Source organism: Saccopteryx bilineata, chromosome 2 (assembly GCF_036850765.1).
Source record: "Saccopteryx bilineata isolate mSacBil1 chromosome 2, mSacBil1_pri_phased_curated, whole genome shotgun sequence".
NCBI classification, from domain to species: domain Eukaryota; kingdom Metazoa; phylum Chordata; class Mammalia; order Chiroptera; family Emballonuridae; genus Saccopteryx; species Saccopteryx bilineata.
This window is the reverse complement of record NC_089491.1, coordinates 128,684,895-128,698,641: the sequence shown is the minus strand read 5'-3', so window position 1 is coordinate 128,698,641 and position 13,747 is coordinate 128,684,895. Positions and strand designations below refer to the sequence as shown.

Genomic DNA, 13,747 nt, shown 5'->3' with positions numbered 1-13,747 from the left:
AAAAATCACAGACTCTAAACAATTAGCATCTCTCCCCTGCTGTAGATTAATTTCTTAACATAATTAAATTAAATATTGCTGGGAATTAATTCTTCCTGAAAATCAGTCCTATGTTTTTGACAAATTGCCATTTGGTGCCTAAGCTTTAGGCTTCATAAAACATATGTTACTTACCCTAACATCTCTTAACTTTGAAAATTGTAGTCTATTCTGAGATTCTTGGTATTTTTACTACCTTTAATTGCATTGTCTGTTCTGTGAATAAGCAATTCCTTCATAATGTGTTTCGATGACCGAATATAGTGCAACTTTATCTTGACTTACTGGGTTTTGTCAATCTTTCGATTCTTGACTCACATTAAGTATAAACACACAGTCATTCTCTGAGAAAGAATGCATTCATTGCTTGTAAAACATATTAAATATCTTATTTCAGAGCTCTATTTTATTCTCTGTTTTCACGCACACATTTTTAATTTTAATGTTGGACTGTAGTAATATGTTTAATGAATTTTTATGATGTAGTGAAAATTGTATAGATATTCAGCTGAAATGGCAATGGGATGCACTAGCAGACAGTATAAATAATCCCCCACTCCTGACAATAAACACTACAGATTCTGCTTACTGTTCAGTCTGGTGAGCATTTATTTTTTAAAAAAAAAAACATAAACAGAATGATCTGTGCTTCTTATTATTAACTGATTCAAAAGTAATATGATCAAGAAAGTATGATAGTAATAATAGCTGTCATTATAATAATAACCCACTGTATGCCAGGTGCAATGCTAGGTAGTTTTCATGCTGCATAGCTCATCCTTAAAGAATTTCAAAAAAAAGTCAGGTTTATTATCTGAATTTTCCAGTTGGGGGAACTCAAGCACAGAATGATTAAATCATTTGAGTGAAGTCATAGAGGTAACAAAGGCTGGAATCCAAATTTGAACAAAATTTATCAGGCTTGTTTTTTTTGTTTTTTTTCAGAGACAGAGCAAGAGTTAGAGAGAGGGATAGATAGGAACAGACAGGAACAGAGAGAGATGAGAAGCATCAATCATCAGTTTTTCATTGGACCCCTTAGTTGTTCATTGATTGCTTTCTCATATGTGCCTTGACCGCGGGCCTTCAGCAGACTGAGTAATCCCTTGCTCAAGTCAGTGACCTTGGGTCCATGCTGGTGAGCTTTTTGCTCACACCAGATGAGCCTGCACTCAAACTGGTGACCTTGGGGTCTCGAACCTGGGTCTTCCGCATCCCAGTCCAATGCTCTACCCACTGCGCCACCGCCTGGTCAGGCCAGGCTTCTTGAATGAGAACTACCTTAGCTATTTTGTAGAAATCACATTTTAATTTGAGCTAAGAAAACACAGCACGGTAGACAGTTTATTATTCTTAATATGCAAGCATATTTATCGTACATTTAAGAAAAAGAGTGTACCATTGAAGATATCTGCCACATGGCCACAGTAGTCTACATAGCTGCATGATTCCTTCTATCATTTCCACCTCAGATTAAGCACTGCCTAGAAATGGTACAATAAATATTGTGTCTTTGAGCAGAAGTCTGCAGTCTTTGAAACTGCTTTCTAATAAGTTTCTGTTTCCAGATTACCTTTGGTTTCGAACCCTAGAACTGCTTATGTCTTTTCAAAGCCAATGACCTGTTTTGGTCACCTTGAGAATGATAGCTCTTCACATCATTTCATGTTTGCTTAGTTTAGTCTTCAGTTACTCCCCAGCCCTGCTAGAATTAGTAAAAACAAACAAACAAACAACAACAACAAAATACTCGAATGCCATTACTTTAAAACATTTGGGTAGCTATTTAAAAGCACAATAGTTGTGGCCACAATCCAGACTTCCTCAGTTAAATTCTCCAGGGTAAAGTTCAGAAATCTGTATTTTTAACAAGTACTCTTTGTGATTCTGTCATGGATACAGGTTTGGTAATTACTGCAGAAAGCCTCATGGCTCAGGATGGCCTAAAAGTTAAATCTCTAACCCAGGGCACTTTCCTTTCTAGTCTGTCCTACTTTTGATTTGCCAGTCACAGTTAGCATTACTATACCCCCATCTCTTATAAAACTGCTGTTCTTCTCAGTTTTTGACATTTGTTCATTCTCTAATCATTTGAAAGATGACCTCAGGAATGGGGGTTGTGGGTGGATGCTTAAAAAAAGAGACAGCTCTCCTGTCCATCTTTGAGTTTTTCCTTCAGGCAATTTAGTTATTTGGTCAATGACTTATACTTAAAAAGCATTAATAGTCACTATGTCAAACACCTGCTCTTACTGGAGAAGAGTAACTCATAAAAATGTTACATACCTAAAATGTAATGCTAAGAAACATTACCAAATCTTAGTTTCGTTTTTTAAACAGTATCCAACTTTCTCTACTCTCTTGTCTGGGTATGACAAATGCTACATAGAGTGGAAAAAACCCACAACAAACAAACAAACCACTTTTAAAATAAGATTTGGAATGGAAAAATCTTATCTTGAATGTGTATCTGTATGAGTGCCCGTGCATCTGTGCTGAGATAATAATAGTATATACTTTCCAAGACACTCAAATTATAATAATGAAATAATTTACAGGAAGGAAAAGAGTTAGTGTTTATTTTGAATATAAAAATAGTTTAATCAAGAATAAAAGCTAATGTTTTAAATTATTACTTACATTTATAGAATAACTCTTATTTTCCTGAAACTGTGCTAGCCCTTTAGCTCCATACCTAATTTAGCAATGTTTTTGGCAAATACTAGGTGAAAATCTTCCTTAGACACTAGAAAGAAACAAAAATAACAGATAACAGGTTACTTTTCTCCCCATCTCTATTTCCTGCATAGTTTTTCTGTTCTGGAAACACAATGAGTCTTTTTTCCTAGCCACATACTGTTTAACTAACATAACCACGACCCCTTTGTCTATCAAGGCCCACACTAACTGCCCTACACTGCTGCCCTAACTAATTTGGAAAAAAATAAGAAATAAAATTTAAAATGTTGAAAGACAAAATTCTGAGTTTTATTCACTCTTCTGACAGTTACTGTGCTACTTTTCGTTAACCTTGTGCACCTACAGGTTCTGCTGGAGATAAAGTGAAGAGAATAGAACCAAGAACAATTCTATGTAATATTTGTCGTGCATGCACCAAATCCATTAAATGCATTGTCTTACATAATTAAACCAAGTTAAAAGGACCTTAAGGATTATCTGAGTTAATTATTCAACTTATAATTTTTTTTAAAAAAATTATTTTATAGGTAGAAATTTGGCATCCTTTCATTCAAATGGTTTGCTTACAGCATTCAGGCCTAGTTCGTTCTCTCGTCACTACACGTGAATTTATAGCTGTTTGATATTAATGAAAGTCTAAAGAACCTCAGCATATAAATAAAAAAGTCAGACAAATATTATATACAGGAATATATTTTCTGTCTTCTGGAATTATTTTATTAAAATCCATAGAGATGATAGAGAACATACACTGATACCATATAGGAGAAAAGGCATGATGTTTCCCTACTTTAATCTCTTACTGTGCCTAATTTATAAATTAAACTTTAACATAGGTACGTAGGTTTATAAAAAAAAAACCATGGCATATGTAGGGTTTGGTACTATCCAGTTTTAGGCATTTGCTTGGGGTCTTGGAACATATCCCTCTGGATAAGGAGGAACTACTATATAAAAGTGAGAATATTCGCCTGACCAGGAGGTGGTGCAGTGGATAGAGCATCAGACCTGGACGTGGAGGACCCAGGTTCGAGACCCTGAGGTCGCCAGGTTGAGCGCGGGTGCATGTGGTTTGAGCAGGGCTCACCAGCTTGAGCCCAAGGTCTCTGGCTCGAGCAAGGGGTCACTTGGTCTGCTGGAGCCCCCACAGTCAAGGCATATGTGGAAAAGCAATCAATGAACAGCTAAGGTGCTGCAAGGAAGAATTGATGCTTCTCATCTCTATCCTATCTGTCCCTCTCTCTGACTCTCTCTGTCTCAGTCACAAAAAAAAAAAAATTTTTTTTGAAAAAAAAATTGAAAAAAAAGTGAGAATATTCTTTGATGGCAAATTAAAATAAATATGTACAAAACATAATAAAAAGTTTTGTTATATCTTACTTGTTATCTCTTTATAGTGTCATAAAATAATATCTGATCTTAAATTGTGTGAATTAGCTGAGCAGTTATATAATTCCAACTGATATAAAAGTTTATTTGTAATATAGCCAAGTAACACTCCCAGAAAGACAAACAATGTCATGTGAAAGAGTATAACTATTTATTATTCTGAATTAATTACATTTGAAGAAATTATATATATTTTATATTTTTCATATCATGTGTGTTAAACATATTAAGTAGTATGAAAATAGCCTAAAATATTTTAAAAATCTATATATGGATAGAAGTTATTCCTTTTATCACTAGAAAAATACATTTTAAATAAAACAATCCTACTTTGAAAATTATAAAATGCAGCCACAGAAATATATTTTGTCATGTACAGTAAATGTTTAAATAAATATAAAAATAAATTTTAATGAATTAGATTAGCTTCTACACATTAATGAAGGGCCATTTATTTTTATTAAAAAGAGAAAATAGAGATTTTATTTAGGATATTTCAAAGGTATAGTATGTTGTGTGTATGCCATTTGAAATTCAACTCCATAAAATATATTTTTCTTACATGCATACAATGCAGAGAAAAATGCCATAATTTAACTACTGAGAGGCTTTTACAAAGACAGTATTTGCATATCTCTAAACAAGTAACTGCTAATTTAAAATAAAACAAAATAATTGATACCACATTAAAACTTTTCATAACATGATTTAGTGCTTCCCCTAAAGAATGTAAAAGTAGAATTACTGTTAATGTTTTGAATCTGCTAAAATACATATTTACATATAAAATGCACAAGCGTCACCATGTATAAAAAAATTTAAATGTTACAGTTTAGCAAAGTCTTCTAAAATTTAACGAGTCATTTCAAAAATTAAGGGCAAAGAAGTTGATTGGAGGCAGTAGGGTTAGCAAGATAAAAGACAAAGTAGTAAGACAATGAAAAATATATTGAGGGAGGGAATTTAGGTAAGCACATAAATAAATATAAGCTAAGCCACAACATAAATGCTCCTCTCTGAAATGTACACCTAAAATATTTGTGGATTCATAGAAAAGCTATTTGAACTGGTTGATTGCAACAATAAACGTTTCACATAAGAGATAACACACTACAGACTGAGAATAGATAGGGTTTCAGTGTCTGGTCAATGGAGGAAAAATTCTAAGTGGAATGATGGACAAGGCACAGCGGGTGAAAATTTAATTCTTGTGATAGGAAGACAGATTAGTCAGCTTTGCTTGCTACTTCTAGCTGTATATAGCAATTTTATAGTTAACCTGTCAGGTTACTCAAGAATTTATAAACACTTTATTTTAAAGCTTTTATAAAGAATTAAAACATTAAAGCGTCTATCTAGTTCTATCTTCAGAATTCAAATTCTGAGTTAATTTAATAAAGAGTAGTTCAGTTTCCAGAGATCAGGGCATTGTGTTTTATTATTTTTATTTATATTAACATACTACTCTAAATCAGACACTCACCATGGTAACTGGTGTTTTAATATTGTAATGAATCAAAAGCACAAATATATTTATATAACTAAAGAACAAATAAAATTCTAGAGTGAATTTAAAACTCAATTGCACTGCATTCAGACAAAAGTTTTTAATATTAATTACTGTAAAAATATGGGAGTTAGTTGATTCTTAGAATTTATCACTGTTCTTAACTGTATAAAAGCAACAGTTAGTTCAAAGTTTCTAATAAAATTATCTGTCTGACCCTATTTCTATATCAGAACCTCTTTTCAATTCAGAGAATTAAGCAAATTATATAGCAAATAAGCAATCTTTTTTCATTATTTTTTCATTAAAGAGTAATCCAAGGAGATTACTTTCACTCTAGGAAAACAGCATAATTGGTTTGTCACTAATGATGATCTAAATTTAATCCACAGAAGTAATAAATATGCCAATAGTTTACCAGATCGCTGCATGATTTAATAGACTATTAGGCAGATACACTACCCTTTCTCAAATGACTATTAAATCCTTTTCTATTAAAAAATAATAATAAACCCCTGGTATCCTTATCACTTACTTTTTATCACTGTACATGTTCTCTTATGAAAATTCCTACCTTTCTTACCAGCCAACTTCAAATAAAGCATTTAGCAATAACTCAGTGCAAGAATTGATAACATAGATGCTCCCTATTTTGAAGTGAAATTCTAAATATTTTCCCAAAGATTGGTGAAAAGTCTGGGGGATGGAGCAATGAAAAAATAGATTAAGAAGCTGAATTAAAACGTGCACTATAGCAAGCATAAGAATGAAAGGGAAGGCCCTAGCCGGTTGGCTCAGTGGTAGAGCGTCGGCCTGGCGTGTAGGAGTCCTGAGTTTGATTCCCGGTCAGGGCACACAGGAGAAGTGCCCATCTGCTTCTCTACCCCTCCCCCTCTCCTTCCTCTCTGTCTCTCTCTTCCCCTCCCGCAGCCGGGGCTCCATTTGAGCAAAAGGTGGTCTGGGCGCTGGGGGTGGCTCTGTGGCCTCTGAATTCAGGTGCTAGAATGGCTCTGGTTACAACAGAGCAACACCCCAGATGGGCAGAGCATCGCCCCCTGGTGGGCGTGCCAGTGGATCCCAGTAGGGCGCATGCGGGAGTCTGTCTGACTGCCTCCCCGTTTCCAACTTCAGAAAAATACAAAAAAAAAAAAAAGAGAAATTCTGGAAATCTTAACCAATATTCATATATAAGTAAAATAGTATTTCTATTTACATGGGCACTGACATACAGGAGAGGTGTCAACTAAAGGAAAAATAAACTGTGGCAATATTCATTTAACAGTACAATACAACTAATCGTTTCAATATGATTATATCATGTGTTCACTGTCCAAAAGCAAGGAAGTGAGAGAAGGAGAGAAAAAGAGAGAAAGGAATTCTTAACTAAAAACAGGCAAAATCAAGCAGAATCTGGCACTCTAGTAATTGCTAGTCAAGACAGGATATAAATAATTCATTCAATTTGTTGTATATTTACTAGCATGCTTGGGGGAAGGGGGTTGATCTAGTACTTTTTTTTTTTTTTACTTTGCATCTTAGATGAAGTACAACAAAGACAATCTGAATTATAGTATAGTATTGATAGAAATAATGCTTTTTATCCCTCTGAGTTCTTCTCTGCATGTTCAGGGACAAAATGGCATAGAGAGTTCTATTTTACCCTCACAGGGGACACTAAGTTGCATCCCTTCAACTTTTGTAGGGAGTACACAAACAGGACCACGATCAGGTGATGTTCTCTGTAACCCACACCATACCTCACTCAAACAACGAAGCTGCATAGACCAGTGTTTTGATCACAAGTCTGGCCTTGCCAGCTAAGGAAAGCACTTATCTGTCTATTGACAACTTTTAGGCCTCTTTAGAAAAACTGTTGTTGCATGCAGCCTTTTCCCTTCCTCATTCATACCCCCATTGCGATGACCCCACTGTTGGTCTTTGTACTTGTCCCCCCAGTAGCCCTTCCCACCTCCTGTTGTCTAGGCCTAGAAAGGTAGAGGGTTCAGGAAGTGACAGAGGTAATGTACATTCTAAGTATCAATGAGACAAACCAAGATTAAATTAGTACAGTATAGTTACAAGAGAGTAGCTGCCATGTTCTTTACAGATTTAAAATTTTTAATAATACAGTATGTATATTACAGCACATTTTACCTGTTCATGTGTATAGCTTGAATATATTGATTGTCTAATATTAAGAATTAGGCTTATATGTGTATAAATCATTTCTCATAGAAGTTATAAGAGGCTATAACTCCCATCGAATTATTTCTCTTATACACTCGCAAGCTATATGTGCTACATTCCTAATAAACAGTTCATTGTTTGAACTTGTAATAATTAGGTCACCTTGGATATCTTAAATCAAAAACAAACTGATACATTTTTCTAGTTTTTATTAACTATTGTGTATTTTAACATGATTTATATGATGAACTATTTAAAATAAAGCTTCCTAATTAAATTAAACAAGCATAAAGAACACTAAAGTAGATCAGAAAGAAGCCATTCAAATCACGTTGACAACAGCACCACATCTCCTACAGTTGTTTCTGAGTCCTGACTGTGGTTGGAGCTGATGCCAGTGTCCGAGTCTGTGTCATTTGTATACATGTTAAATACTCTTTGAGTAAGGAGAGGAACCTCTCCACTGCTGTTGGGGACCTCAGATTCCTTCCCTCTGTTTTCCTTTAGCTGACATCCATCTTTGTTGCTAATATGAAGTGAACTGAACTCCTTGGCCAGGAGCTCGTATTCTTTTGCTTTCATTTGAAGCAATGAGTCACTGTATTTAATCTCTTTCTGGATGCCACTCAAGTGAGAGTGGATTTTCAAACCAGCTTTCATGCTTTTTTCCAGATCACACTTAACGCTTTCTAAACTTAGGCTTTCAAGTTCACTTGCAGCTGCCCCTTCTGATTCTTCGTGTATCTCAATGCAAACACTTTTGACCTCCTTTTCTATTTCAGCGGAGAGCTTCTCAATGAGCATTCGGTAATAGGTTAGTCGTTCCTCTAGCTGTAGGATCCCATCACTTTTACTCAGGTCCTCCAGAATCTGGTTTTCATCATACTGCAAGTCTGGCTTGTGCTCAGCTTCACTAAATCTGGGCATTAAATATGCATCCTGGACATAATTTTCTCCATCATTCTCTACCCGATCCAGGTGGAACTTAGCTTCACACTGTTCGATTTCCAGATCCAGCTCTTTCATTCTCTTGACCTGCTGGTGAATAGTATGGTCCTGGGAAATAATCAGATGAACTAAGGTCTCCATACTATCTCGATCATGGCAAACTATGTCTTGCTTAATTTTAGCCAGTTTCCGGAAAGTTTTTCTGACTATTCTTTTCTGCTTATCTGGTGGCAATGTCTTCATGTAATTTGCTGGGCTGAGCTCCCAAAGTTTTTCTGTGTTTTGTACTAATTTGGCTTCAGCTACCCGCCACAGGGGAACTGGTAGAAAAGCATCTGCTTTAACCAAAACAAATTGCATATTGGGCTGCTCATCCCCCCATGCTTTCCAAAGCTTCAGGATTCTAGTTAGTGGAGGAAGAACCCGTTCTGAGCCTCTCCACTTCTCTATAATGCAGTAATCACTCGGCTTCCCCAGAAGAAACCGTTTCTCTCCAAGTGTTGTCTCATGCTCCTCCAGCAAAGCCTGAATGACGTCAGCCGAGGTGGTGCGTTTAGTTAAACCACAGACAATTTTCTCTTCTTGGCAAACCCAAACCACAATTTCCTTCTCTTCTGAATCCATGTCTTTAGTAGGAGATCTGAAAGAAAAGAAAAGCACATTATATTCCTGTCATCACCTGTGTAAACTCAGTAAGATGGTTTAACTTTAATACCCTTAAGGAGAGAGACGTGTTTTGAGGTTGAGACTACATAAGAATCCGAAGTTTTATTGCAAGAAAAAAAATATTACAACCACGGAAAATAATTTCCTTTTTATATCCTAGTGGGATCTGGAAAGAGCAAATTCTCATCAAAGACAGTTGAGGCTATTTTGATTCATCTTTAGATGTCAACCACAATGTAACTAAATTAAAACTGCTAGAGTTAAGACAATTATCAAAGTGGAGATGAATCATAGAAGATTGAACGAGACTATTTTTGCTGGAACCTTAGGATTAGAGAAGGGTGAGGAATGCACAGGTAGGAATGGTGACATGATATTGGAGTCATAGAGTTGAAAATAGTTCACTTTTGAAAATTGTCACTCTTTCATTCAACAAATGTTTATTGCATGCCAACAATGTGCAAGACTTTTCTGAAGATGCTAAAGATACTACAATAAACAAAATGAGGACAGACACAAATGTGTAATTAATATAATACAGATAGTGGTAATTGCTAAAAAAATATTAAACTGGATAAAGGGATACAGAATGACTTGGAAAAAGAGGTCTATTTTATTTAGAGTGTTTAAGAGAGACTTCTTTAAGAAAGTGACATTAGAATAGGAACAGAGGTTATGAGGAAGCAATCAGAGGCCTAGTGGAAGATTTCTGAAAAGAGTGAACAGACGTGCAAGAGTCAGGAAGTGTGTTCAAGGGACAGAAAGAACATGAATGTAGTTGGGGGGGGTGAAGATAGTGAAGTTGGGGGTTGTTGCTGGTAGGAAAGAGCGGTCAAAAGACAAGTGAAGAGGTCTTGCAGAAAGGTATAGCCCTGCAGGCCATGATAAAGTATTTGGATTTTGTTCTAGTTTTAACAAAAGCCATTGGAAAGTTTCAAGAAGAAGAAATATGATATAATTTACACTTTAAGAATATCTGGCTTCTGTTTATGGAATAGACTGTAAAAGGGGTAAAAAGTAAAGGTAGGAGGGTTAGTTGAAAGCCTAGTGAAGAGGTATAAGAAAGGGATGAGGATCACCTGGACTAGGGTTTTAGCTGTAGAGATATTAGGAAGCGGATGGAGTTGGGAGATATAGATATAATCAACTGAGGACTTGATGATAGTAATTTCCTTTATAGTATAAATAAATGCAGAAAAGAAAACTGTTACCTCAAGAGAAAAAGACACAGGCACTAAAAGAAGCAAGGAATTTCCATAATTTCTAGGCTATAACTTTTGGAAAATGTTTACAATCATATTTCTATGACTGTAAATAAAATTGACTACATCTGTCATAATATCTCTCTAAAAGACTGCAAAGAAATAAATAATATGAAATGAATTATAATCCATATGATTTATGGAGACATAAGATTTTTGAGTAGTAATTGGATTATTGTGAAAGTTAAAGTCATTTATTACTTTATTTATGTAGCACCCTCAAAGCATGTGACTACAGGAAGCCCATACTGAAAGAACTTTCCCTGGTTTCTAGAGTCATTTATCACTTAGAATTTAGTTTATAATGCTTATAGTTCAGTAGCGGCAGTGACTAATATTATACTATTATCTTTATTTTAAATGACTAATTATTATACTTTGGTTATTGACTCTCCTGAAATCATAAAGTGACTGCTAAAAAATAAAAAACAAATCAGTGACACAAAATAACATAGAAGATTAGAACTAGTTCTTAAAAGTACCTGATAAAACTCAAATATTCAACTATGCTAATGAAATTTTATAAATTATTCAAAATGTCATTGAGTTGTGATTGTTCTCTTATGAAATATTTTACATGTAATATCTCAGTATAGAATAATATGATACCTGATAGTATTTATGACACATAATTTAATAATTCTAAGTAACAAAAAGTAGGGTAGAATTTAAGGTAAAATTATTTTTATATTTCAATTAGTAGGAAAATAATACACAAATACATTCTAAACTAAAACAAATATGTTCTCCAAGTCACTAACACTAACTACTATTTTTGTTATGCTTTACAGGGCAAATTACCTCTAAATTAATCCTTGGCTTAATATGGTTTAATCATGTATATAAAATATTCAAGTTTGACGTGAACTTTTTTTACACTGTGTAGTTACTAAATTGGGTAATTTGAATAGAATTAATATATATTCAATGCATGCACGGTATGTTTAATTACAACTAGTTTTCACATCTATTTTTAAATAAATAATAGTCAAAGTAACAAAGTAATTATCATAATTATTAATCTTATGAGATAATATTGATAGTTATGATGTTAAAACTAAGAATGTCTTTATTTTATATTATCTTTTAGTCTTTAGGGTTAAACTCTAGAAGAAAACCTATTTAAAAAGCCAGAAATTAAGATTATAATCAATTAAAACATTTAATATGTGCCAGCACTGTTCAAAGCTCTTACATATTTAAAATCATTTAATCCTCACAATTCTGTAAAGTAGGTAATAATATTATTTTACTGATAAAGAAACTGAGTCACAGGAGGTTATTCTAGTGAGGCTCCGAAGGTCCCATAGTTAGTGGTGCAGTGAGGATTTCAACTCAAGCAAGAAGCTGACTGCAGGGTTCTAACTACCTCTATTACACTATAAAAACAAATTTACAAGTTTGATAATTTAGACATGCAGATTAAATTGAAAAATAAAGGTCATGCAATAAACTATATTTTTAGGAGGAACTTTATCCATAAATTAGCCTTTGATGGCAATGGCACCATAGTGCCCCTATTAGAGCACTCAACTGGTCAAAGAAGGTCAACAATTCCCAATGGCCAGCCTTGGAGGAAAATGTGTGGAAAGGTGTTACCTTCTGTGCTTTTTTCTTATTAATCTTATTCCTACCCTGATGTAGTGAAAGGGATTTCTAACTGGCCTCAGACCTCCCTTAGCTGACAAAATTCTCATATATATCATATAAAAGCCATTATGTTGTCCTTTAGAAAAGTCCCTATGTCCTGTTCCACTTTCTGACTGGGAAACATCAGTTCTGGGTCTGTAGCTAAGGATGATCCATTACCTATATAAGCTCTTCAACCCATAGCTGTGAAGAAGTCTGAGAAGCAGAGATCAAGGAATTCTTTAGAATAGTAGAATGATAATAATCATATCTATGACAACTCTCTAATACTTTCATGACCCTTACTCCAATTGGAATTCATTTTGTTTTGGAAGGCTCAAGTTCTCATATATTACAACTTTCCCTAGAAATATGCTAATTTTCAGCTCTTGTGGACAATGTAATACTAATAGTTAATCACAATAAAGAAAGATATTTTTATTTCCATATAACATATGAGAAAATTAAGGCCTTTATTAATAACTTCACAATCTAATTCCAAACTTTTTTTTTTAAGTCTTCCCCAAAGTCCTTGGATTTTCTTAGGTTAGTTATTTCTAAATATTTTGTGAAATTTTTACAATTATCATTCAAACCAGATAATTTTCAAAAATTATGCCACTTGACCGAATATGTTTAAAAGTAATGACTGTTCATTACTAAATTTAGACAATAAGCTTTGCATGCTTAGTGTAAGCTTCCTTATTTTTAAATTCTGCTTTGTAGCAGGCTTAGGATTTTAAAAACTATATTTACTTTATTGTTGGCTCTGACTGAGTTTCTATTCTTTCATTCGACAAATATTTACCAAGTACTTCCTGTGTGTCTGGCACTGTCATGGAAATGTGCATGATACAAAGACATGCACGGTTAATAAGACAATGTCCATGGGCTACTATGGAAAAGAGTGCTAGAGTTGAGCAAGGAGTGCTTTAATGTCAATTCTAGTGTTAAGTTTCTTATTCCATCAGTGGCTCCCAGAAGCTAGATTGATACTCCTCAGTATCGTATAATAAAAAAGGAACATTCAAATAAAAAATATAGAAAGGATGCAGAATAGTCATCAAAATTAAACCAATTTATCAATTTTAATCACTATTCTTTATAAATAATTGTTTTTATGTGTTCATAGACCCATACAAACCTGGTCATTTGATATAAATAAAGAATTTTAACATTGGCACTGGGACTCAATAAATGTTCCTCTCCAAACCATTGGGAATTTACTATCTAGTATAAGTAATGTCATCGACAAACACATTCACAACAAAGGCTAAAAATACAGACTTGCTAAATTGGTTTTTCATGTAATATAATGTAATTAACAGTTCTTACCTAATGATTTAAACATAGTAGTTGAGACATATAACTTTCAATTCTAATGCAACAAAATACAAATAAATATACACATTACATGCTA

At 34.1% G+C, this 13,747-nt stretch overlaps 1 protein-coding gene across 2 annotated transcripts in view; it reads right to left on the bottom strand.

The window, feature by feature from the left end:
• Positions 1–4,578: 4,578 nt before the first annotated feature.
• RASSF9 (Ras association domain family member 9) overlaps positions 4,579–13,747 on the bottom strand; it is a 35,596-nt gene continuing 26,427 nt past the window's right edge. For both annotated transcript variants that reach the window (XM_066257788.1, XM_066257789.1), the window contains exon 2: positions 4,579–9,410. In XM_066257788.1, the coding sequence (XP_066113885.1) occupies positions 8,150–9,410 (1,261 nt within the window). In that variant the 3' untranslated portion in view covers positions 4,579–8,149. The remainder of the gene's footprint in view (positions 9,411–13,747) is intronic.